Source organism: Brachionichthys hirsutus, chromosome 13, assembly GCF_040956055.1.
Source record: "Brachionichthys hirsutus isolate HB-005 chromosome 13, CSIRO-AGI_Bhir_v1, whole genome shotgun sequence".
Taxonomy (NCBI): domain Eukaryota; kingdom Metazoa; phylum Chordata; class Actinopteri; order Lophiiformes; family Brachionichthyidae; genus Brachionichthys; species Brachionichthys hirsutus.
The window spans coordinates 13,156,945-13,183,409 of record NC_090909.1 but is presented as its reverse complement, the minus strand read 5'-3'; the positions used below and the strand labels follow the sequence as shown (position 1 = coordinate 13,183,409).

Here is a 26,465-nt window from a genome sequence, read left to right as displayed (position 1 = left end):
TGCTCTCTGTCTGCTCTCTGTCTGCTCTCTGTCTGCTCTCTGTCTGCTCTCTATCTGCTCTCTGTCTGCTCTCTATCTGCTCTCTGTCTGCTCTCTGTCTGCTCTCTGTCTGCTCTCTATCTGCTCTCTGTCTGCTCTCTGTCTGCTCTCTGTCTGCTCTCTGTCTGCTCTCTGTCTGCTCTCTGTCTGCTCTCTGTCTGCTCTCTATCTGCTCTCTGTCTGCTCTCTGTCTGCTCTCTGTCTGCTCTCTGTCTGCTCTCTGTCTGCTCTCTGTCTGCTCTCTGTCTGCTCTCTGTCTGCTCTCTGTCTGCTCTCTGTCTGCTCTCTGTCTGCTCTCTGTCTGCTCTCTGTCTGCTCTCTGTCTGCTCTCTGTTTGCTCTCTATCTGCTCTCTATCTGCTCTCTATCTGCTCTCTATCTGCTCTCTATCTGCTCTCTGTCTGCTCTCTATCTGCTCTCTATCTGCTCTCTGTCTGCTCTCTGTCTGCTCTCTATCTGCTCTCTGTCTGCTCTCTATCTGCTCTCTGTCTGCTCTCTATCTGCTCTCTGTCTGCTCTCTGTCTGCTCTCTGTCTGCTCTCTGTCTGCTCTCTCAGCATGCATGAGAAGATCTGATTTTGCACTGTGATTCTAACACCTGAGAGATCGCACAATTTCATGATTATAAATCTGATCTTTCTTCTACCATATTGTCTCATTTGGCTCTTCTCTTTGTGTGATCTGATATATTCCGTTATTCTCCTGTGCTCTGCAGCAGCTGCAAAAGTTGTGGCAATTCACCTTCACTATTTATTGTACTTGTGCGGAGCCTACTTAACTTCATTGCATCACTGTGTGAAATGACAATAAAGTGCTATTCTATTCTCTCTTCAAAGCTAACTGAGAAGTGAGAAGTGGGTCGTGCCAACACCAGTCTGCTTTAAATGCTGCAGGACTCCGTGTTGCTTCAACAGGACTGTACAATAGGGTTTAGCCTCCCTTTGTTCAAGGTCCCGCTCTTCTGTCGTTGGTCCGTCCAATCTTTGGTGAAGTCTTATTGGATGTCCTAAATGAGAGCAAGTGATTTTTGCTATTGTAGGATTTATACATACATTTAATAGAAGGACATAGAGGTGTCACCGGACAACAGTCTCTTCGGCATTAGTTGTAGCATTGAGTATTCTGTAGCACAAAGTGCTCGAGGTGAGGAGTGGGTAGTAGAATTTAGTTGTAATGATACCAAACAAAATGACTCTGGATTGAAACCACACTCCCCAAGCTAACAACACACGCTGAGAACGGAGCCCTTCATGCTATACCTGGTTGCTCGTAAGAAATAGGATGCTGTTGGTAAGTGTCTGGCGTGGCAGCAGATAAGAGGATCTGTTACGTCTCTGGGATCATTTTATCTTGTCTTCTGGACTACAGTACATGAAATGCACATTCACAACAGAGCAGCATCAAAAGAGTACAAACTCAAATTCACAAAGTTCAAAGTGTGTTGTAAACACTTTGAACGAGACACTTTATGGAGCGGGAGAGAGACAGATAGATTCAGACAACGTTATTTATCCCAAGGGACAATTCAGTTTAAGCAGTCTACCAGACCATACAATACAAACCTAATAAAAAATAAATAAATAAATAAAATAATAATAATAAAATAAAAAAATATATATTAAAAAAGACACTCAGTATATGGACAAATTCTCAGTAATGATGATTATAATGTGTCTTTCGAAGAGTTTAACAGCCTAATGGCGGAAGGAACAAACGACTTGGAGTAACGATTTGTTCTCCTACAGGGGGCGATAAAGCGGCGACCTGAGGGCAGTAAAGCAAACTTGGAGCTCAGGATGTGGTCATGTTGGGAAATGATACATTTGGCCTTATTGACCACCTGTTTTTCCCAGAAGGAGCGCAGATCTCTCTGCAGAACTCCGATTATTTTGGAGCAGATTTTAACTAAGCTATTTAAACTGTTTTTGTCTTTGACACACAAACCATCAAACCAACAAACAAAAGAAAATGTCAAGAGACTCTCAATAAAAGACTGATAGAAAATAGTCAGCATTTTGTCACAGACGTTAAAAGACTTCAACTTCCTCAGTAAGTAGATCCTTTGTTGTTCAACAATGTTCTCAGTGTTCACATCAAACTTGAGTTTGGAATCGAACACAGTTCCTAAATACTTATACGAGCCAACGATCTCCACGTCTTTACCATTAATAGAGCTGGGTTTAGGTACAACACAGTTACTAAATACTTATACGAGCCAACGATCTCCACGTCTTTACCGTTGATAGAGCTGGGTTTAGGTACAACACAGTTCCTAAATACTTATACGAGCCAACAATCTCCACGTCTTTACCGTTGATAGAGCTGGCTTTAGGTATAACACAGTTTTTACTAAATACTTATACGAGCCAACGATCTCCACGTCTTTACCGTTGATAGAGCTGGGTTTAGGTACAACACAGTTACTAAATACTTATACGAGCCAACAATCTCCACGTCTTTACCGTTGATAGAGCTGGGTTTAGGTATAACACAGTTACTAAATACTTATACGAGCCAAGGATCTCCACGTCTTTACCGTTGATAGAGCTGGGTTTAGGTATAACACAGTTCCTAAATACTTATACGAGCCAACGATCTCCACGTCTTTACCGTTGATAGAGCTGGGTTTAGGTACAACACAGTTTTTCCTAAAATCGACAACTACCTCTTTTGTCTTTGACACATTAAAGTCAAGGAAGTCGTCATCGACTCAATGAATGCAGGCAGGACACCAGCATGGTCTGACGCTGAGCCTGGAAGAAGGGATAAAAGTGCTGTATCGTCAGAGGATTTTACCAGGTAGCTCCCTTCTTTACTGGACCTACAGTCGTCTGTGTGAAGAATAAAAAGAAGAGGAGACAAAACACAGCCCTGAGGACAGCCTGTGTTGGACACCAAGACATCCGACATGACTCCATTAACAAGGACCTGCTGTTTCCTATCAGTTAAGAAGTTTAAAATCAACAGTAAAAGCTGATCTGGCAACTTAAAACAACCAATAAGATGATCGATTAAAATGTACGGTTGTATTTTATTAAAAGCTGAAGAAAAGTCAGCAAATAAGAGTCTAGCGTGTGACGTGGGCTTCTCTAAGTGCTTAAAAATGGTATCTAAAATGAAGAGCTTTGCATCCTCTACTCCTTTGTGAGATTGATAAGCAAACTGCAAGGGGTCGAGTTTATCGGACACCAAGGGCAAAAGTTCATCCTTTAAAATTCTCTCAAAGGATTTTATTACCAAGGATGTTAACGCAACAGGTCTAAACTCACTCAGCTCTTTCTGAGTTCTGGATTTAGGAATGGGAATTATGGTTGACTTCTTCCATATTACAGGAAGCTGGCACTGATCAGCACACATCTGAAAGAGGCTAGAGAAGACTCCACTAAGCTGGTCAGCACAGTGATGAAGAGTGCGACCGCAGATAGAATCTGGACCAGCTGCCTTCCTAATATTTGTTTTTTTTAATAATGCCGTCACCTGATCCTGGCATATCAACACCTCACTTTGAGATACCAGGGAGTTCTTTAGCTTGGTAACATTGTGGGCGAAGTCAGACCTTTCAAATCGAGAGAAAAAGACATTAAAAGTATTTGACAACTCGGCATCAGAGATAGACAGAGACAGATAGACAGAGACAGACAGAGATGGACAGAGATGGACAGAGATGGACAGAGACAGACAGAGACAGACAAAGATAAACAGAGACAGACAGAGATAGTCAGAGATCGACAAAGATAAACAGAGACAGACAGAAATCGCCAAAGACAGACAGAGACAGACAGAGATAAACAGAGATAGACAAAGATAAACAGAGACAGACAGAGATCGCCAAAGACAGACAGAGACAGACAGAGACAAACAGAGATAAACAAAGATAAACAGACAAACAAAGATAAACAAAGAAAAACAGAGACAGACAGAGACAGACAGAGATAAACAGAGATAGACAGAGACAGACAGACAGAGACAGACAGAGATCGACAGACAGACAGAGACAGACAGAGATCGACAGAGATAGACAGAGATAGACAAAGATAAACAGAGACAAACAGAGATAAACAAAGATAAACAGAGACAGACAGCGATGGACGGAGACAGACAAAAATGAACAGCGATAGACAAAGACAGACAGAGATAAACAGAGATAGACAGAGATAAACAGAGATAGACAAAGATAAACAGAGACAGACAGGGGTAAACAGAGATAGACAAAGATAAACAGAGACAGACATAGATAAACAGAGATTGACAAAGATAAACAGAGACAGACAGAGATAAACAGAGATAGACAAAGATAAACAGAGACAGACATAGATAAACAGAGATCGACAAAGATAAACAGAGACAGACAGAGATAAACAGAGATAGACAGAGATAAACAGAGATAGACAAAGATAAACAGAGACAGACAGAGGTAAACAGAGATAGACAAAGATAAACAGAGACAGACAGATAAACAGAGATCGACAAAGATAAACAGAGACAGACAGAGATAAACAGAGATAGACAGAGATAAACCGAGATAGACAAAGATAAACCGAGACAGACAGAGATAGACAAAGATAAACAGAGACAGACAGAGATAAACAGAGATAAACAGAGATCGACAAAAATAAACAGAGACAGACAGAGATAAACAGAGATAGACAGAGATAAACAGAGATAGACAAAGATAAACAGAGACAGACAAAGATAAACAGAGACAGACAGAGATAAACAGAGATATACAGAGATAAACAGAGATAGACAGAGATAAACAGAGACAGACAGAGACAGACAGAGATAAACAGAGATAAACAGAGATAGTCAGAGATAGACAGAGATAAACAGAGACAGACAGAGATAGACAGAGATAAACAGAGACAGACAGAGATAGACAAAGATAAACAGAGACAGACAGAGACAGACAGAGATAGACAGAGATAAACAGAGATAGACAAAGATAAACAGGGATAGACAGAGATAAACAGAGATAGACAAAGACAAACAGAGATAGACAGAGATAGACAGAGATAAACAGAGACAGACAGAGACAGACAGAGATAGACAGAGATAAACAGAGATAGACAAAGATAAACAGAGATAAACAGAGATAGACAGACAGAGATAAACAGAGATAGACAAAGATAAACAGAGCTAGACAGAGATAAACAGAGACAGACATAGATAAACAGAGATAGACAAAGATAAACAGAGACAGACAGAGATAGACAGAGATAAACAGAGATAGACAAAGATAAACAGGGATAGACAGAGATAAACAGAGATAGACAAAGATAAACAGAGATAGACAGAGATAAACAGAGACAGACAGAGATAAACAGAGATAGACAAAGATAAACAGAGATAAACAGAGACAGACAGAGATAAACAGAGATAGACAAAGATAAACAGAGATAGACAGAGATAAACAGAGATAGACAAAGATAAACAGAGATAAACAGAGATAGACAGATACAGACAGAGATAAACAGAGACAGACAGAGATAAACAGAGATAGACAAAGATAAACAGAGATAGACAGAGATAAACAGAGATAGACAAAGATAAACAGAGATAGACAAAGATAAACAGAGATAGACAGAGATAAACAGAGATAGACAAAGATAAACAGAGATAGACAGAGATAGACAAAGATAAACAGAGATAAACAGAGATAAACAGAGATAGACAGATACAGACAGAGATAAACAGAGATCGACAAAGATAAACAGAGACAGACAGAGATAAACAGAGATAGACAGAGATAAACAGAGATAGACAGAGATAAACAGAGATAGACAAAGATAAACAGAGACAGACAAAGATAAACAGAGACAGACAGAGATAAACAGAGATATACAGAGATAAACAGAGATAGACAGAGACAGACAGAGATAAACAGAGATAAACAGAGATAGTCAGAGATAGACAGAGATAAACAGAGACAGACAGAGATAGACAGAGATAAACAGAGACAGACAGAGATAGACAAAGATAAACAGAGACAGACAGAGACAGACAGAGATAGACAGAGATAAACAGAGATAGACAAAGATAAACAGGGATAGACAGAGATAAACAGAGATAGACAAAGACAAACAGAGATAGACAGAGATAGACAGAGATAAACAGAGACAGACAGAGACAGACAGAGATAGACAGAGATAAACAGAGATAGACAAAGATAAACAGAGATAAACAGAGATAGACAGACAGAGATAAACAGAGATAGACAAAGATAAACAGAGCTAGACAGAGATAAACAGAGACAGACATAGATAAACAGAGATAGACAAAGATAAACAGAGACAGACAGAGATAAACAGAGATAGACAGAGATAAACCGAGATAGACAAAGATAAACCGAGACAGACAGAGATAAACAGAGATATACAGAGATAAACAGAGATAGACAGAGATAAACAGAGACAGACAGAGACAGACAGAGATAAACAGAGATAAACAGAGATAGTCAGAGATAGACAGAGATAAACAAAGACAGACAGAGATAGACAGAGATAAACAGAGACAGACAGAGATAGACAGAGATAAACAGAGACAGACAGAGACAGACAGAGATAGACAGAGATAAACAGAGATAGACAAAGATAAACAGGGATAGACAGAGATAAACAGAGATAAACAGAGATAGACAGAGATAAACAGAGACAGACAGAGATAAACAGAGATAGACAAAGATAAACAGAGATAAACAGAGACAGACAGAGATAAACAGAGATAGACAAAGATAAACAGAGATAGACAGAGATAAACAGAGATAGACAAAGATAAACAGAGATAGACAGAGATAAACAGAGATAGGCAAAGATAAACAGAGATAAACAGAGATAGACAGATACAGACAGAGATAAACAGAGACAGACAGAGATAAACAGAGATAGACAAAGATAAACAGAGATAGACAGAGATAAACAGAGATAGACAAAGATAAACAGAGATAGACAAAGATAAACAGAGATAGACAGAGATAAACAGAGATAGACAAAGATAAACAGAGATAGACAGAGATAGACAAAGATAAACAGAGATAAACAGAGATAAACAGAGATAGACAGATACAGACAGAGATAAACAGAGATAGACAAAGATAAACAGAGATAGACAGAGATAAACAGAGATAGACAGAGATAAACAGAGACAGACAGAGATAGACAGATACAGACAGAGATAAACAGAGACAGACAGAGATAAACAGAGATAGACAAAGATAAACAGAGATAGACAGAGATAAACAGAGATAGACAGAGATAAACAGAGATAGACAAAGATAAACAGAGATAAACAGAGATAGACAGATACAGACAGAGATAAACAGAGATAGACAAAGATAAACAGAGATAGACAGAGATAAACAGAGATAGACAAAGATAAACAGAGATAGACAGAGATAAACAGAGACAGACAGAGATAAACAGAGATAGACAGAGATAAACAGAGACAGACAGAGATAAACAGAGATAGACAAAGATAAACAGAGATAGACAGAGATAAACAGAGATAGACAAAGATAAACAGAGATAGACAGAGATAAACAGAGATAGACAAAGATAAACAGAGATAAACAGGGATAAACAGAGATAGACAGATACAGACAGAGATAAACAGAGATAGACAAAGATAAACAGAGATAGACAAAGATAAACAGAGATAGACAAAGATAAACAGGGATAAACAGAGATAAACAGAGATAGACAAAGATAAACAGAGATAAACAGAGATAAACATTGGTGCTGCGTCCGCAATACTGCCAGCAGTGCCGATCCGTCACGGTGAAAAGGAAGCTGAGCCGGTCGATCTTCATTCCGGGGGGATGGATGGATGATTCAAAGCATTTTTATTCCGTTTATTCGTGGATCATCACGCCGTGTGTGTGTGTGTGGGGGGGGGGGTCATTGTCAGATCGAGCTGAAACTACACGCTCTATCGTTCAGATATGTAAGATGTTTGTGGTGGTGACACAAGAAGATGAGGGAGAAAGTTTAAAATAAAGCCTTGATTCAAAATATGTTGAGATTATTGCCGTCATCGCGCCGTGTGTGTGTGTGTGTGTGTGTAGAGACGCTCTCCCTCTGATTGCACTCCGCACGTCCTGCTCCTCTTGCATGAGTTGAAGAAGAGCAGAGTGGATAAAGTAAATTTTCTGTGGTAATGTTTCGGCGAAAATTGCTAAAAAATGTTTTGTTTGTGCTGAAAAGTCCCTCACGGTTACCATGGTAGCGTGCTCGCTATGAATGTACCTTTTCTTCCGCGTTTAGAGCATTTCTGACAGAGCGGTTTGAGACAGAAATGAGGGACGCTGTCCTGCAGCATCGGTTTGAGACAGAAATGAGGGACGCTGTCCTGCAGCATCTCTTTGAGACATAAATGAGGGACGCTGTCCTGCAGCATCTGTCTGAGACAGAAATGAGGGACGCTGTCCTGCAGCATCTGTCTGAGACAGAAATGAGGGACGCTGTCCTGCAGCATCTGTTTGAGACATAAATGAGGGACGCTGTCCTGCAGCATCTGTTTGAGACAGGAATGAGGGACGCTGTCCTGCAGCATCTGTTTGAGACAGAAATGAGGGACGCTGTCCTGCAGCATCTGTTTGCTGTTTGGACCAAAGACTGGCTCAGATATTTCATATAAGTGTCTGAGAACTGCATTACTTGACCTTTCTGAGGATGTCTCCTGCTACTAGCTCGTCTTCTGTCCCAAGGACGGCCCCACTAAAAAGAAAGGGTGTTCTTTCTCTGGATAATATTACTACTCTATTCCATGATGAAGATTCAATAGAAAACCATTTCTTATTTGCTGAGTTAATGTAGTTTGTGTCTGTGAAACAGATGACAGAAAGATATTGATGCATTCTCTTGAGAACTGAAGAAGCCTCTTGGATGAAGGTTAAACGTCTTCAACCAGACTTGAACCAGTCCAGTTAATTCTTGGTTTTCGCTCTTTGTGATTTTCAGGTGGACTCCGGTGTCCCAACATCAGTGCCCTGCAGGAGGTGAAGACCTGCAACGACCATCCCTGCACAGTGTACCACTGGCAGACCGGCTCCTGGGGTCAGTGCATAGAGGACGCCTACGTCCCGGCCACCAACACATCTGTGGACAGGACAGGAGGAGACGATGCCTCCTGCTCAGTGGGGATGCAAACCCGCAAGGTCATCTGTGTCCGGGTCAACGTTGGCCAGGTTCCTCCAAAAAAGTAATTCTAATTATTCATACACAGAATCAGCAAAACTCTTCAGTCAGCTTTGAGCCACTTTCTGAATTAGCGGCGAATCTCGAAGGTCAAGCTCGAAGGCCAAGCTCGAAGGCCAAGCTCGAAGGCCAAGCTCGATGGTGATCAGCTTTTAGAGCCTGCATTGGAACTTTAATCTGTAGGAGAACATATATCTCTGTCTCTATGTCTGTCTCCCTGGACAAGCCGCCAGTTCATTGCAGTGCAACACACAGATAATTCACACGCACACTCACACCTACGGGCAATTTAGTGCAACCAATCCGGCTAATTAGCATGTCTTTGGTGGTGGGAGGAAACCAGAGAACCCGGAGAGAACCCTCACAGACACGAGGAGAACCTGGAGAGAACCCACGCAGACACGGGGAGAACATCCAAACTCCTCACACAAAGGCGAGAGTCAGATTCGAACCCGTGACAACCAGTTCCAGCAAACCGGGCTGCTTCCTGATCGAATTCATGCCTCACGTTTGGTGAAATCCATGAAGTGAAAGTAATCAACCAATCAGTGGAGATCAGTGGAACCCTCATTAGCAGTATTATAAACCGAGCAGCGTTTAGACCAGAGAAGAGTCGTGTTTCAACAAGAAAGACATGACTGACATTATAAAGTTATTGACTTGACTTGAGTTACACTCGATGGGTTTTGTTCATCACAGCGTCTGAGCATGTCTCTGGTGTCCCTGCAGGTGTCCAGAGAGTCTGCGTCCAGACACGGTCAGGCCCTGCTTGCTGCCCTGCAGGAGAGACTGTGTCGTCACCCCGTACAGCGACTGGAGCCCCTGCCCCCCAGCATGCCAAGCAGGTAGGCAGCAGTAAGGGGGCGTTCACTGGGGGCTTCCGGCAGCACGTCAATAAAGACATCTGAGGTAGCTGGCAACTCATCCAGGGTGTGCCCCGCATGGCCAGCTGGACCGGCTCCTGTATTTTGGAGAAGCGGCTGAAGACGAGACGATTTCGATGGACGAATGGACGAATCTTGGTCCCCAGTTTCTCAGGTCTGTGGAACTAAATGGTCTCTGTCTCCTTTCTTTTCTGCTTAGGTGGCACCAAGAAGAAGCAGGTCAGGAAGCGCATCGTCATCACATCACCAGCCAATGGGGGACAGGATTGCCCTGAAGTGCTGACCCAGGAGAGAGAGTGTGAGGCGGCGTCTGTCTGTCCAGGACTGAGGTAACTGTCCATCTGTCCTCAGAAGAGGACGAGCGATGTGGTTTTAGTCTTTAAGCCTTCCTCTGTTTCTTCACATGAAGTTCTGATTGGTCTAAATCAGTGGTTCTTAACCGGGGTTCGGTGAGTTGGTCTCAGGGGTTCAGCGGAGCCTCCGCCGTGGAGGTCGAGACAGACCCGACTCATCGTGTCAATTCGTGATGACACGCCCCCTCTTGGCCAATCAGTGCTGTGGGAATTTAGTGCACTGAGTACTCAACATCTGACTGTCCTGGTCGTGCGTCGTGTGATTTTAATCCAGACTAACTATGTCGAGCAAAAAAAGAAAGTGGTCGGATGAATATGTTGTTAACCCTTTCCGGTTCTGGTCTCCGAACCGTGTTTGGGTGATCCCGGGGAGATCACTCCTCTCCTCCGGGGTTAGCTAGCCGACTTCACGCTGGTGAACGAAGCTAAAGTGCAGCAATGCTAAAGGGACACGCAGACTAGCTGGATAGATGAAGCTGCTTTATTCCACTTACACTTAATAACAAAGTCCCTTTTCCTCGATACCTCTGTCTCTTTCTCTCTCTCTCTCTGTCTCTTTCTCAGGGGGGAGGGGCGCACACTTTAGCCACACGCGCCCACGCGCCCACACGCACTCACATTCACACAATGAGCGACCCATCCCAACACAGGAGCGAGACACATCTCACAACACTACAACATGGATTCACATGTATCACGGAACGTCATGAGAGTCAGCGTCCTACCGGCATTATTAAAAAAAATATTTATTGAAAGATATCCTCCTGAGACCCAGTCAGTTAGCATGTCCTCTGTAGTGGACATTTGTCCATTACAGAGGACATGCTAACTGGCGGGCTGGGTCCCAGGAGGATACTGCACGACAAGTCAATACAAAACAAAAAAAACAACTAAATACAATAATGTTAGTATCTGCATGACTTCAATGACAAGTTGAGCAGCTCTAGTCTGACAAAGATGAAGGAACACTTTTTGAAGCTACATGGAGATGAGGAATTGTTGTTGCTAAGAAACCCTGGAATGTTTAATACCATTTGTTACAACATATCTTTGAGAGCAATCCTTTGAGGATGCTGGACATAGAAACAAAGAAAAGGAACAGACTTTGATGTGAACATGACACGAGAGCGGCCCCAAGGTGAAGCCACGCCCTGAACTGGTCTCTCAAAGGCAACAGCAGAATCACCCTGATTGGCCGGTTTGTAATCTCTAGTGAGTTCATGCACTGTGTTGGTTTTGTTCTTTGAAGAAGGTGATTTCATGCACGGTTCATTTTGTGCACCATTAAAAAATCATATACCTGTCTTGAATCGGAAAAAAACATATATTTTTTTCACTAAAGAAGGGTTCGGTACCTCCATCAAGGTTAAGAACCACTGCCCTAAATAATGAAATAATAAATACAACCTGTAAAAACGAACTGTTTCTACAATATGAAGGATTGACTCATCAGGAAATACAAGATCTTCAATAATAGATGTGTACTCTGTGTACAAGGTCCAAATACTTCAGGTACACGTCAGTGAACATTAAGACACCTGTGATTATGATGTCATTCATCACTTCAAACAGGCCGGCGTGATTGACTGAAGTTGTTGTTGTTTTTACATACACAACTTGTTGTTGGGTCCATCCAACAGGCATCAGGCTCCGCCCCCCTCACCAGAACTCTGACTCTTCTTTCTCAGATGGAAAACACACAAGTGGCGGCGGTGCCAGCTGGTTCCGTGGTCGGTCCGTCAGGACGGTCCTGCTGCTCAGGAGACCTGTGGGCCAGGAATGCAGGTTCGAGGTGAGGACACACACACATACGCACACACACACGCACACACACACACACACACGCACATTCACACACACGCACCACCCCCCCCCCCCCCCACACACACGCACACACACACGTACACCCCCCCCCCCCCCACACACACATGCACATTCATGCACACACTCGCATACACACACACTCACGCATACACTCACACACACGCACCACCCCCCCCACACACACACGCACACACACACGTACACCCCCCCCCCACACACACACACGCACATTCATGCACACACTCGCATACACACACACTCACACACACACTCACGCATACACACACACACGCACATTCATGCACACGCACACTCACGCACACACACACACACACTCACACACGCACACACGCACACACACACGTACACCCCCCCCCCCCACACACACATGCACATTCATGCACACACTCGCATACACACACACTCACGCATACACTCACACACACGCACCACCCCCCCCCACACACACGCACACACACACGTACACCCCCCCCCACACACACACACGCACATTCATGCACACACTCGCATACACACACACTCACACACACACTCACGCATACACACACACACGCACATTCATGCACACGCACACTCACGCACACACACACACACACTCGCATACACACACACTCACACACGCACACACTCACACACACACGTACACCCCCCCCACTCACACACACGCACATTCACGCACACGCACACTCACGCACACACTCGCATACACACACACTCACACACACACACACTCACACACACGCATGCCAAGCGCATTAAAGGATTTTATATAAAGGAAGTATAGAAGCAGTAAAGTTAGAGATTAAAAATTAGATTAACGCGATTAAAAATGCGCTAAATAGGACTGGAATTAATTAATCACAATTCATGCGATAATTTGACACCCCTAGAGATTTCCGGCGTGACTATTAGCATTTGATATATTTACAACATGCATTTAGCGTCTGCTGCGGGTATATGTAAATATGTATAGCATGTGTCGATACTGCAGGCAGCACCAGATGGCAGTGCAGCAGGACAGCGGTCCTGAATAAAGACCTGTCCAGGAGATGGTTGGCATAGTAACAAACACCCACTTGCCTACATGCCACTGTGCTGACCAATCAAAACCATCATGAAAGACACAGGGGTTTTCAAAATTCTAAACCAGGTGTCTGGGGTTAGTGTGCCAGGTCATGGTTTTGTTGGGAACCATTGTGGACCAGTTACACGGTCCTCCTCACACACCTCTGTTTGCTCTCGTCCTCCCCAGCTGTGTCCTGTCGGAAGCAGGACGGCGGCCAGGCAGACGTTGAAGCTTGCCTGACGTTTGCCAGCTCCATGCCGCCGGTCACGCAGCCCTGCCAGCTGCCCTGCCAGGAAGACTGTCAGCTCAGCAGCTGGTCCAGGTTCTCCCCCTGCTCAGCTGACTGTGTGGGCGTCCGGAGCCGCAAGAGGACGCTCATTGGTGATTACATGAAAGGATGCAAAGAGCAATTAAAAAGTTAGAGCCCTGCAGACACGAAGGGACCCCGGCTGTGGAGCAAGTCTTATAGTTCCACAGAATACTGGGGGGTCGATCTATAACCAGACAGACACAGGTTCATGTCAACATGACCAGAGAGACACAGGTTCAGGTCAACATGACCAGAGAGACACAGGTTCAGGTCAACATGACCGGAGAGACACAGGTTCAGGTCAACATGACCAGAGAGACACAGGTTCATGTCATGTCAACATGATAGGAGAGACACAGGTTCATGTCAACATGATAGGAGAGACACAGGTTCATGTCACGTCAACATGACCAGAGAGACACAGGTTCATGTCAACATGACCAGAGAGACACAGGCTAATGTCAACATGACCAGAGAGACACAGGTTCAGGTCAAAATGACCGGAGAGACACAGGTTCATGTCAACATGACCAGAGAGTCACAGGTTCACGTCAACATGACCAGAGAGACACAGGTTCAGGTCAACATGACCAGAGAGACACAGGTTCAGGTCAACATGACCAGAGAGACACAGAATCACGCCAACATGACCAGAGAGACACAGGTTCATGTCACGTCAACATGACCAGAGAGACACAGGTTCATGTCAACATGACCAGAGAGACACAGGCTAACGTCAACATGACCAGAGAGACACAGGTTCAGGTCAACATGACCGGAGAGACACAGGTTCATGTCAACATGACCAGAGAGTCACAGGTTCACGTCACGTCAATATGACCGGAGAGACACAGGTTCATGTCAACATGACCAGAGAGACACAGGCTAACGTCAACATGACCAGAGAGACACAGGTTCAGGTCAACATGACCGGAGAGACACAGGTTCATGTCAACATGACCAGAGAGTCACAGGTTCACGTCACGTCAATATGACCGGAGAGACACAGGTTCATGTCAACATGACCAGAGAGACACAGGCTAACGTCAACATGACCAGAGAGACACAGGTTCAGGTCAACATGACCAGAGAGACACAGGTTCATGTCAACATGACCAGAGAGTCACAGGTTCACGTCACGTCAATATGACCGGAGAGACACAGGTTCACGTCAACATGACCAGAGAGACACAGGTTCACGTCAACATGACCAGAGAGACACAGGCTAACGTCAACATGACCAGAGAGACACAGGTTCATGTCATGTCAACATGATAGGAGAGACACAGGTTCATGTCAACATGATAGGAGAGACACAGGTTCATGTCACGTCAACATGACCAGAGAGACACAGGTTCATGTCAACATGACCAGAGAGACACAGGCTAACGTCAACATGACCAGAGAGACACAGGCTAACATCAACATGACCAGAGAGACACAGGTTCAGGTCAACATGACCGGAGAGACACAGGTTCATGTCAACATGACCAGAGAGTCACAGGTTCAGGTCAACATGACCAGAGAGACACAGGCTAACGTCAACATGACCAGAGAGACACAGGATCACGCCAACATGACCAGAGAGACACAGGTTCATGTCACGTCAATATGACCGGAGAGACACAGGTTCACGTCAACATGACCAGAGAGACACAGGTTCACGTCAACATGACCAGAGAGACACAGGTTCACGTCAACATGACCAGAGAGACACAGGCTAACGTCAACATGACCAGAGAGACACAGGTTCATGTCATGTCAACATGATAGGAGAGACACAGGTTCATGTCAACATGATAGGAGAGACACAGGTTCATGTCAACATGATAGGAGAGACACAGGTTCATGTCACGTCAACATGACCAGAGAGACACAGGTTCATGTCAACATGACCAGAGAGACACAGGCTAACGTCAACATGACCAGAGAGACACAGGCTAACGTCAACATGACCAGAGAGACACAGGTTCAGGTCAACATGACCGGAGAGACACAGGTTCATGTCAACATGACCAGAGAGACACAGGTTCACGTCAACATGACCAGAGAGACACAGGTTCAGGTCAACATGACCAGAGAGACACAGGTTCAGGTCAACATGACCAGAGAGACACAGGCTAACGTCAACATGACCAGAGAGACACAGGATCACGCCAACATGACCAGAGAGACACAGGTTCATGTCACGTCAATATGACCGGAGAGACACAGGTTCACGTCAACATGACCAGAGAGACACAGGTTCACGTCAACATGACCAGAGAGACACAGGTTCAGGTCAACATGACCAGAGAGACACAGGTTCAGGTCAACATGACCAGAGAGACACAGGCTAACGTCAACATGACCAGAGAGACACAGGCTAACGTCAACATGACCAGAGAGACACAGGCTAACGTCAACATGACCAGAGAGACACAGGTTCATGTCAACATGACCAGAGAGACACAGGTTCATGTCAACATGACCAGAGAGACACAGGTTCACGTCAACATGACCAGAGAGACACAGGTTCAGGTCAACATGACCAGAGAGACACAGGTTCACGTCAACATGACCAGAGAGACACAGGCTAACGTCAACATGACCAGAGAGACACAGGTTCACATCAACATGACCAGAGAGACACAGGTTCACGTCAACAGGAAAATGTCTGGATAGATCACAATGTCATTTTCAGGAAACAGAGAGACAGAAAGAGAGAGACAGAAACAGAAACACAGAGAGATGGAAACAGAGAGACAGAGAAACACAGAGACAGAAACAGAGACACACTGAAACATGCTCACCTGCTATTTATTTTATGAGAGCTGCAGGTGTGACTGACAGCTTTCTAACAGCTTGGAGAATAATTACCCCAGGAGGACAGGCCTAAGGCAGTTAATGTGTGTGTTTCATAGGCAAGAGCAAAAAGCAGGACCAGTGTAAAAACCACCAGGTGTACCCCATCAGCGAGACCCAGTACTGCCCCTGTAACAAATACAATGCTCAACCAGTGGGCAACTGGTCGGACTGTGTTCTCCCAGATGGCCGCATGGAGGGCCAGCTGGGCATGAGGGTCCAAGGTGACATCAAGGAGTGCGGCCAAGGGTATCGCTATCAGGCCATGGGGTGCTACGACCAGGACAGCCGCATCGTGGAGACGTCCCGCTGTAACAGCCATGGTGAGTGACCAACCTCAACCCCAACCCAAAAGCGGATCGAGGTTCAGAGCAGCAGCATCACACTGTCTGTGGGGGACCCCAGTCAGCCAGGCAAGGGAAGACAGCTGCTGGGGGGTCCCAGACACACTATTTAACCTGGTGAGAGGGGTCGAGGTTAATGAGGTCATAATGAGGTGCAATCTCTGCTCCGATAGTTGCTACCTATAGGACTGGTTTCAATGATTCGTTAAAAATCTGGAAGTCCTGACATTCTAGCCGGAAGACGCCTCCTGGAGGAGATTAACCCAAGCTGCACCTCCAAGTCCAGTTGACTTGAGTTCAAACAGACAGAAATCAAAGTGACTATTAACACCATATGCTGGAATTCAAAGCCAATCAGCAGCGCGGTGGCACAGTGGGTAGCACTGTTGCCTCACAGCAAGAAGATCACAGGTTCGAATCCAACTTGGGCCGCTTCTGTGTGGAATTCGTATGTTCTCCGGCTTCTCCGGTTTTCTTTGTAGTTGAATTGATCACTACTCAGAGGACAACGGTTACAATGTAACCAATAGATGTCTCAGGCTGACCACACTCGACCCGGCTCAGGGTCAAGCATCGGTTGATCAGAGGGAACCCGACACAGCAAGCAGTCGGAATCTGCTGGGCAGCATCGGAGAAGACTAGAAACATTGCACAGAATTTCCCTGTAAGGAAGAAAGGAATTACGAATCAAAGCGCCGTTTTAGTTGACATCTGGGAAATAAGAAGGCCAGCGACGCATCGATGGGAGCGGGTGTCTGCGTTTGCTGTTTGATCGGTCTAATCCCAAAAGGTCTAATCCAGAGGTCACCAACCTTCCTGAAGCCGAGGGCTACTTTCTGGGTACCGATTCATGCAAAGGACGACCAGTTTGATACGCTCTTCTGAAATAACAGTTTGCTCAGTTTGCCTTAATGATACTCATCTATGTGAAGACACTGATCACGTTAATGCTTTCTCACAATAATTATCAACAATGACAACAAGGTGGGAAACAGACATAAATATTCAGCACTTTATCTCTATTAATCTCAGTAATTGTTACATTTTCAGATGATCACTTACATCACTACATTTCGTAGCAAAAATGTCCCATTTTCACTAGCCACTGACAAATCATGAACTAGTTGCAGCATGTTTCAAAAAGTTATCAGGTTGATAGGTTTGAACCAAACAGGCTGGCCACCATAGCTGCGGTGCATACCCCACTGTACTTCTGCCTGGTAGGCTTTGAGGTGGAGGTCATTTTGCAATGTTATGATTTCAATCTCCACCTGTCCAGCATCCAAGTTGAACGTTGCACTTAGTTGCTCAGCAAAGCATGTTGTGTTCCCATTGATGAAAGGATTGGAAATGAATAACGCACATGGCTCAAGCTGATTAAGGTCACAAAACCTATTCTCAAACTCTTGCCCAAGTCTGTTTATGACTTCAATGTACTTTTCTGCCACTTTGTCAAATATCTCAGATGCAGAAGCATTGTCTTTCAGCACCGACTGCACAGAGGGAAAGTGCAGAACCTTTTTTCTCTGTAAATCCGCAGAGAAAGCGTTCATTTAGGCTTTAAATGCATTTAAAACACTTATATCGACAACAGTCTTACCTTTGCCTTGCAGCTCGCAGTTCAAGTGGTTTAGTCTCCCAGTAATGTCCGTCAAAAATGCAAGGTCAAGTGTCCACTCTGTGTCCTCTAGCAGTGAGATGTCTTCGCCTTTGGACTGCATGAACTCTTTAATTTCACCCAAAAGTGACAAAAAACGAAGTAAAACTCGTCCTCTGCTGAGCCATCGGATTTCTGTGTGTTGCAGCAGGTCACCATATTCCGCTGACATCTCCTCCAATAGCACCTTGAGAATCCTGTGCTGTTTTGCTTTGGAGCGGATATTTATGATTTTCACAACGGGAGTCATCACGTGCCCAAAGCCGATCACGTTACCACATAATGCCTGCTGGTGAAGGATGCAGTGGTAATGCAGACATCTCGGGACGTACAGGAAGCGATGAAACCTGTATGTCGGCCAATCACAGCAGGAGCCCCGTCTGTAGTAATCGCTACCAGCTTTTCCAGTGGTACCTTTTTCTGCACCAAAAACTCCTTCACCGTGTAATAAATGTAAATTCCTCTCGTAGTTGTCTTTAAGGGCAGTAGTGTCAGGAGTTCTACTCTTGTGGAGAAATTGTCAAACACCATCCGGATAAAAACCAACAGCTGCACTTCGCCAGATTCCGGTCCAACTGATCGACCAAGTTACCAGACATAGCTGACACTCGTCTAGCCATCGTAGATCCCCCAGTTGGACTTCGGAGAGAGTGGCGAAAATGGAAACCGAAATGGATTTCGGTTCCATTTTTCTCGTCTTTCAGTACAGTGTTAGCAATTATTAACATTGCTTCTTTGACGACTTCTCCATCTGAAAATGCCTTCTTCTTCTTGATCAGAAAATGTGTCGCTCTAAACGAGGCTTACCTAAAGCTGCCTTTAGCTCACGGGCTTTTTTTGCCCGTAGTGCGCTTCCAGGCATGGAAGCGCAAGTGTCAAGACACTCTCTAAGTGAGATAAATGTTAATGTTTTCAAGGTCACAGTCAATAATACAGTAATCTCCAGCAAAGAAGAGATTACCTATTTGGGCTGTGTTCTTGACAAATACCTGTCTGGTGATAGTATGGCAACAAAGGTGATCAAAAAAGTCAATCAGAGAACAAGATTTTTGGGCAGAATGTCTGCTTTTGTCAACAGAAGTGCTCTCCGGACGCTTGCTGCAGCCCTCGTTCAGCCCCTCTTTGACTATGCTAGCACCTCCTGGTATTCAAACATCAAAGTGTCCCTGAAAACCAGGCTCCAAACCTCCCAAAACAAACTGATTCGGCTACTCCTCAATCTGGGGCCCATGACCCACCTTCTTCCTGGACATTTTGCTAGCCTAAAATGGCTCAGGGTAGAAGACAGGGTTAAACAGCTCAAAATGGGATTGGCATTTAAAATAGTCAATGCAGCTCTGCCCTCAGTCCCCTCAATCCCTGCATACCTGAATAAACACCTCCACAGATTTAGTGACACCCACAGCCACAACACTAGAGGGAGCTCAAACAACAACCTGATTACCCCCTCCTACAGGACTAACATGGGTAAATCATCTTTTTATAATACTGCCCCCCAAGGGTGGAACTGTTTGACTCCTGCCCTCAAAACATGCACCTCTTTGGCCTCCTTCAAAACGGCCCTAAAAATACACCTTTCAGGGGGACAGAAACGGAGATAGTCATCACGACTCTCTCCGGATCAACCCCCCCCCCCCCTTTTTTTTGTCCACGTACGTTGCACATATTAATTGCCTTAGTAATTTATTGTAATTTATTGTTATTTTGCATCTGTGGAGTAATTTATTTGTATTTTATTGGTATTGTTACATGTCAATGATTTATGTACTAAGGACTTTCAACGGAAACAAGACCGCAAGGGCTTTTTAGAAATGCTCCCCTTGGACAAGATGTTCACTTCACTTTTATTGAATTGTCCCTCGGAGGGCAATTTGTTTTACAGCATATACAGTAGTCCCTCATTTTCCGCGGGGGTTACGTTCCAAAAACAACCCGCAATAAGTGAAATCCGCAATGTAGTAATCTTTATTTATTTTAATTATTATACATGTACATAAATGTTTTAAGGCTGTAAAACCCCTCACCACACACTTTATACACGTTTAACAGTCAGGCATTAATCTAAATAGATTGTTTCAGTATTATAGAATGAAACCAAAGATCAAAACCTTTTCAGAACTAAACATTTGTTTGAGGAATATAAATATATAGTACGTACAGTAAACGTTTTCCTGTTAATAATGTTAAGGCGTGCAGGTCGAGGAAAGAGCCGCTTGGAGTGCAGAAGAACAAATATTCTACTCGTGCTGTCTTTAGCCTCTCATGCTGCTTTATTGGATAGCTTAGCACAGCGGAACGGCAGCGGCTACATGTATTAACAGGAAGTAGCGAAGCCCAAAAGGGACGTGATGTTTATGCTCCTACAAAATAAAAGCCTCTTTGTACACAGAGAATAAGAGCGCTATAAAACAAACGCTTAACAAATAAACATGATAGCTTTTAGAAATAACGAATTTAATTTTAATGATCAACCTACGAGGTTGAACACATAAGAAATGATTAATAGCGACTCGCGCGTATTTCACAGTTCCTCCGACCGCGCCCCTTCGTCCTTGCGCCCTTTCAAGGTGCGTTCAAGTGCAAATAAAAAATCTGAAATTGCATTAAAAAACTCAGCGAAGCGGCGAAGTCGCGGAAGATGAACCGCATTATATCGAGGGACTACTGTACACACATTTTCCACAACAATTAAGGGACACGTAAGACACAATTAAGGGACATATCAAGAATCAAGAATCAAGAAATGTTTATTGTCATTCAGACACTCTCATGCACGAACGAAAAACAGCACTCAGGTCCCAGCTCGAGGCACACAACAAACACATATTCATTCAACTTAAACTAAATATATACACAAAAGTGACAAAGTGACAAAAGTGATTGCACGATCCCCAGTAGGGTCCAACATGGAAGCAGTGAATTTGGCCTCCGAGTTATCCACTGTTTATAACTCTCACAGCATCAGGGAAGAAACTGTTTTTGAACCTGGTGGTTCTGGCCCTGGTGCAGCCTCCTCCCAGATGGGAGGGGGGGAAATAGTCCATGTGCAGGGTGGGTGGGGTCCTTCATGATGCGGGTTGCCTTTTTCCTGCACCTCCTGCTGTAAATGTCACTCACGGTGGGTAGGCTGCTCTCCGAAGTCCTTTGGGCCGATTTTACCACCCGCTGCAGGACCTTCCTGTCTGCAGGGCCTTCCTGTCTGCAGCAGAGCAGCTGCCGTACCACACCGTGATGCATGATGGGAGGACACTCTCCACCGCACACCTGCAGAAGGACGCCAGGACAGGGGAGCCCATACCTGCTCGCCTCAGCCTCCTCAGAAAGTAGAGGCGCTGGTGGGCCTTCTTCACTAAGGCGGCTGAGTTGGTCCTCCATGTTAGGTCGCTGGCGATGTGCACGCCCAGGTACCTGATGCTCTGGACCACCTCGACAGCCGCTCCTCCGATGTAGAGGGGAGGGGGGGTGTAGCCTCCTTTCCTGTAATCCACAAACATCTCCTTTGTTTTCTTCACATTGATGCAGAGGTTGTTTTCTCTGCACCACTGCACCAGATGTTCCACCTCCTGCATGTTCTCCGACTCGTCGTTGTTGAGGATGCGTCCCACCACTGCTGTGTCTGCGAACTTGACGATATGACTGCTCGGGTACTTGGCTTTGCAGTCATACGTCAGCAGGGTGAACAGCAGAGGGCTCAGAACGCGTCCTTGAGGCGAGCCGGTGTTGAGGATGATGGGGGAGGAGGAGATGTTGCGGATTCTCACAGTCTGCGGCCGGTTTGTCAGGAAGTCCAGGACCCAGTTGCACATCGATGGGCTCAGCCCCAGTGTCACCAGTTTGTTGACCAGAGTCTGCGGGATGATGGTGTTGAATGACGAGCTGAAGTCCAGAAACAGCAGCCTGGCATAAGCGTCTCTGGTCTCCAGGTGACTCAGGGCCTCGTGAACCACGGAAGCGATTGCATCGTCAGTGGAGCGGTTCCTCCGGTACGCATACTGATGGGGGTCCACGCTGTCATCGACGCTGTCCTTAATGTGCCCCATCACCAGCCGCTCAAAGCACTTCATGACTATCGGAGTCAGAGCAACCGGCCGACAGTCGTTCAGGCATGAAACGGTGGAGGTCTTGGGGACAGGGATGATGGTGGCTGTCTTCAGACACGTCGGCACTGAGCCCTGGGACAATGAGGGGTTGAAGATGTCAGTCAACACCTCGAAGAGCTGATCGGCACAGTCCCTCAGAACCCGGCCCGGGATGTTGTCTGGGCCTGCAGCCTTGCGGGGGTTGATCTTCCGCAGGGACCTCATCACATCCTCAGCAGCCAGACTGAGGGGCAGCTCACCTGGTGGAAGCGTGAGCTTTGTGCAGGGTGACGTGTTGGAAGCCTCAAAGCGAGCGTAGAAGGTGTTAAGGGCATCAGGAAGAGACGGGTCCCTGGGGCACTCCATGACTCTATTTTTGTAGTCCGTGATGGTACTGATGCCCTTCCACATGCTCCGGGGGTCGTTGGAAGCAAAATGACCCTCTATTCTCCGAGCATAGGAGGCTTTGGCCCTCTTTACCCCCGATATCAAGCTTCTCCTCGCCGCTCTGAGTGCTGGAGCATCACCAGACCTGAATGCTGATTCCCGGGCTTTCAGGAGCGAGCGAACTTCACCGTTCAGCCATGGTTTCTGGTTGGGGTGAATAGTGACTGTTCTGGTGGTGGTCACATCCTCAACACATTTGCTGATGAAGCCCAGGACAGATGATGTGTACTCCTCCAGGTCCACGTCTCCAGCATATGTTGCCGCTTCCCTGAAGATCTGCCATTCAGTCCGCTCAAAGCAGTCCTGCAGCTTTGAGGCAGCGTCACCGGGCCACACAGTGGTGGATTTCTGTGTTGGGCGAGCGGACCTGCACACAGGACGGTAGGAAGGGACCAGCATGATGGAGATGTGGTCAGAGAGGCCGAGGTGGGGGACGGGGGGTAGCCCTGTAGCTGTCCTTGCGGTTCCTATACACCCGGTCGAGCGTGTTGTTCCCCCGGGTTGCAATGGTGACATGCTGGTGGAACCGTGGCAAAATGTCCGTCAGGTTGACGGACGTGGTTGCAGTCTCCTGCAACCACGTAGAGCGCCTCCGGGTGCTTGTGTTGCTGTTTGCCAATGTCGTCGTGTAGCTCACGTAGCGCCTCGTTAGCATTAGCGCTCAGGGGGATGTAAACAGCTACGACGAACACGGCTGTGAACTCCCGTGGCAGATAGTGGGGCCGGCATCTGATCGTCATGTGTTCTACCGCCTCAGAACAGTGGCTGCTAACCACGGAACAGTTCGTGCACCAACCTCTGTTGATATAGACGCAGAGGCCTCCTCCTCGCGTCTTCCCCGACAGATGGTTACGATCCGCGTGAAAGAGTAGCAGACCGTCGATCTGAACGGCGGAGTCCGGCACATTGTTATTTAGCCACGTTTCCGTCAGAAGAAGCACGCAGCAATCCCGCATCTCTCTGTAGGTGTTTAGTCGCAGCCGCAGAAGGTCCATCTTGTTATCCAGCGAGCAAACGTTAGCCAGAAAGAGCGATGGAGCAGCCGGGCGAGTCGGGTTAGCCTTTAGCCTAGCTAGCAGGCCGCCCCGCTTGCCCCTCTTCTGCTTCCGGGCACACCGTCTCCGCCTGCCTCTGGGCCGCTGAACTCTGCTGCGCCAGCCCGATGTCCTCAGGAGCTGTAGCCTTCCCAGCGTGGCTCTGAGAGTTGGTGGAATAGTCGTCGATTGAGCATCGTTGACGCTCAAAAGCTCAGATACACCGTACTTTACCCGCTCACACTCACTTTTCTCCACACACTCATTCATACTAACCATATAAGGCACAAAGTAGAGCAGCATCGTTGTAAAGGTTTTAAATATTGTACGTGATAAAACCAGTGTAAACAGAGCAAACCGGTTACGTCCATACATAAACACTAGCAGTGTCACCTCCTTTCTGTGGCATTCAGGGCCCTGATGGAGAGTGGGACAAAAGAGAACTTTTATCTATTTCTAGTAACCGGGGGGAGTGCCAGTCGAGCCCCCGATGGGAGCAGCTTATATTCCTGATTTAGGGGATGATTTGTGTTCCTGCGAATCGACTTGGCTTTCTTCAGCAGGTGAAGCTGAAGAACTTCATCCAGACTGCTGAAGTTCACCCCGGCTACCTTCGATGCTACACGGACGATGTTTCTAAGGCAGGTTTTGTCCTTGATGGCGAGGCTACCATGCCAACAGATAGCAGAGAACGTGAGGACGGATTCGATGAAGGCACAATAAAACATCTTCATCAGGCTCCTGTCCACCTGGAACTCAGCGAGCTTCCTCAGACAGAAGAGTCGCTGCTGGCCTTTCTTGCAGAGCGTCTCACAGTTCACATCAAATTTGAGTTTGCTGTCGATTACGGTGCCCAGATATTTGTATTTGGGCACCAGCTCCACTGGGTGGTTGTTAATAGTACTGCAAGGAGGAACAGGGGATGGACGCCTGAAGTCGATACACACCTCCTTTGTCTTAGAAGCATTGATCTAGAATAGAATAGAATAGAATAGAATAGAAAGCCTTTATTGTCATGGCATAATAGCTACACAATGAGATTAGGAGACCGGAGAGCATGGAGCCGCTGCACGCACGGGCGCCGCCAGCTTGTATCTGGAGGAATGCTTCCGTACACCAGGTTGTAAAATTATCTAAGACCTGTCCATGACTGATTTCATCATCAATTCAATTCAATTCAGGTTTATTTCTATAGCGCCAGATCACAACAGGAAGTCATCTCAAGGCTTTACAGGATTAGCAGGGAAAGACAGAACCCAACTTGACCCACAAGAGCAAGCAGTCTGGCAACGGAGGCAAGGAACAACTTCCCTTTAACAGGCAGAAACCTTGGACAGAACCTAGGCTCATGGTGGACGGCCATCTGTCTGACCGGCTGGGTTGAGAGAGAGAGAGAGCGAGAGAGAGAGAGAGAGAGAGAGAATGGCAGGTCGGAGACGAGTCAAAAAGAAGGAGATGGATGGGAAGTGATAGCAAGACAGAGCAGGAGCAGACAAAAACAAACATCAACAAAACAAACATCGCTGAGCAGGCTGACGATGACGGAGTCGTCAGCGTACTTAACGATGAATCTGTCCTCATGGCGGCTCAGACAGTCGTTGGTGTGCAGGATGAACAGGAGAGCAGACAGAACACAGCCTTGAGGTGAGCCTGTGGAGGATGGGAGGAGGCTGGACAGTGTTCCATTCACTCGTACCTGCTGTGATCTGTTAGTCAGGAAGTCAAGGATCCAGCCAGCAAGACAAGCGTCCAAACCCAACAGGACAAGCGTCCAAACCCAACAGGACAAGCGTCCAAACCCAACAGGACAAGCGTCCAAACCCAACAAGACAAGCGTCCAAACCCAACAAGACAAGCGTCCAAACCCAACAGGACAAGCGTCCAAACCCAACAGGACAAGCGTCCAAACCCAACAAGACAAGCGTCCAAACCCAACAAGACAAGCGTCCAAACCCAACAGGACAAGCGTCCAAACCCAACAAGACAAGCGTCCAAACCCAACAGGACAAGCGTCCAAACCCAACAAGACAAGCGTCCAAACCCAACAGGACAAGCGTCCAAACCCAACAAGACAAGCGTCCAAACCGAACAAGACAAGCGTCCAAACCCAACAGGACAAGCGTCCAAACCCAACAGGACAAGCGTCCAAACCCAACAAGACAAGCGTCCAAACCCAACAAGACAAGCATCCAAACCCAACAAGACAAGCGTCCAAACCCAACAAGACAAGCGTCCAAACCGAACGAGTGAAGCAGTTTATCAGCTAAGAGATGAGGCTGGATCGGGTTAAAGGCCGATGAGACGTCCACAAAGAGCAGTCTGGCGTGGTTCCTGTTCCCTTCTAGGTACTTGTACACAAGGTTGAGCAGTGTAG

At 46.1% G+C, this 26,465-nt stretch overlaps 1 protein-coding gene across 1 annotated transcript in view; it reads left to right on the top strand.

Annotated features, from left to right (window-relative positions):
* The window catches only part of thsd7aa (thrombospondin, type I, domain containing 7Aa), a 139,649-nt gene that overhangs the window by 70,967 nt on the left and 42,217 nt on the right, over nucleotides 1-26,465 (top strand). The window contains exons 8-13 of the mRNA XM_068746976.1: nucleotides 8,992-9,232; nucleotides 9,958-10,073; nucleotides 10,312-10,441; nucleotides 12,154-12,257; nucleotides 13,563-13,757; nucleotides 16,590-16,853. Of these exons, the coding sequence (XP_068603077.1) occupies nucleotides 8,992-9,232; nucleotides 9,958-10,073; nucleotides 10,312-10,441; nucleotides 12,154-12,257; nucleotides 13,563-13,757; nucleotides 16,590-16,853 (1,050 nt within the window). The remainder of the gene's footprint in view (nucleotides 1-8,991; nucleotides 9,233-9,957; nucleotides 10,074-10,311; nucleotides 10,442-12,153; nucleotides 12,258-13,562; nucleotides 13,758-16,589; nucleotides 16,854-26,465) is intronic.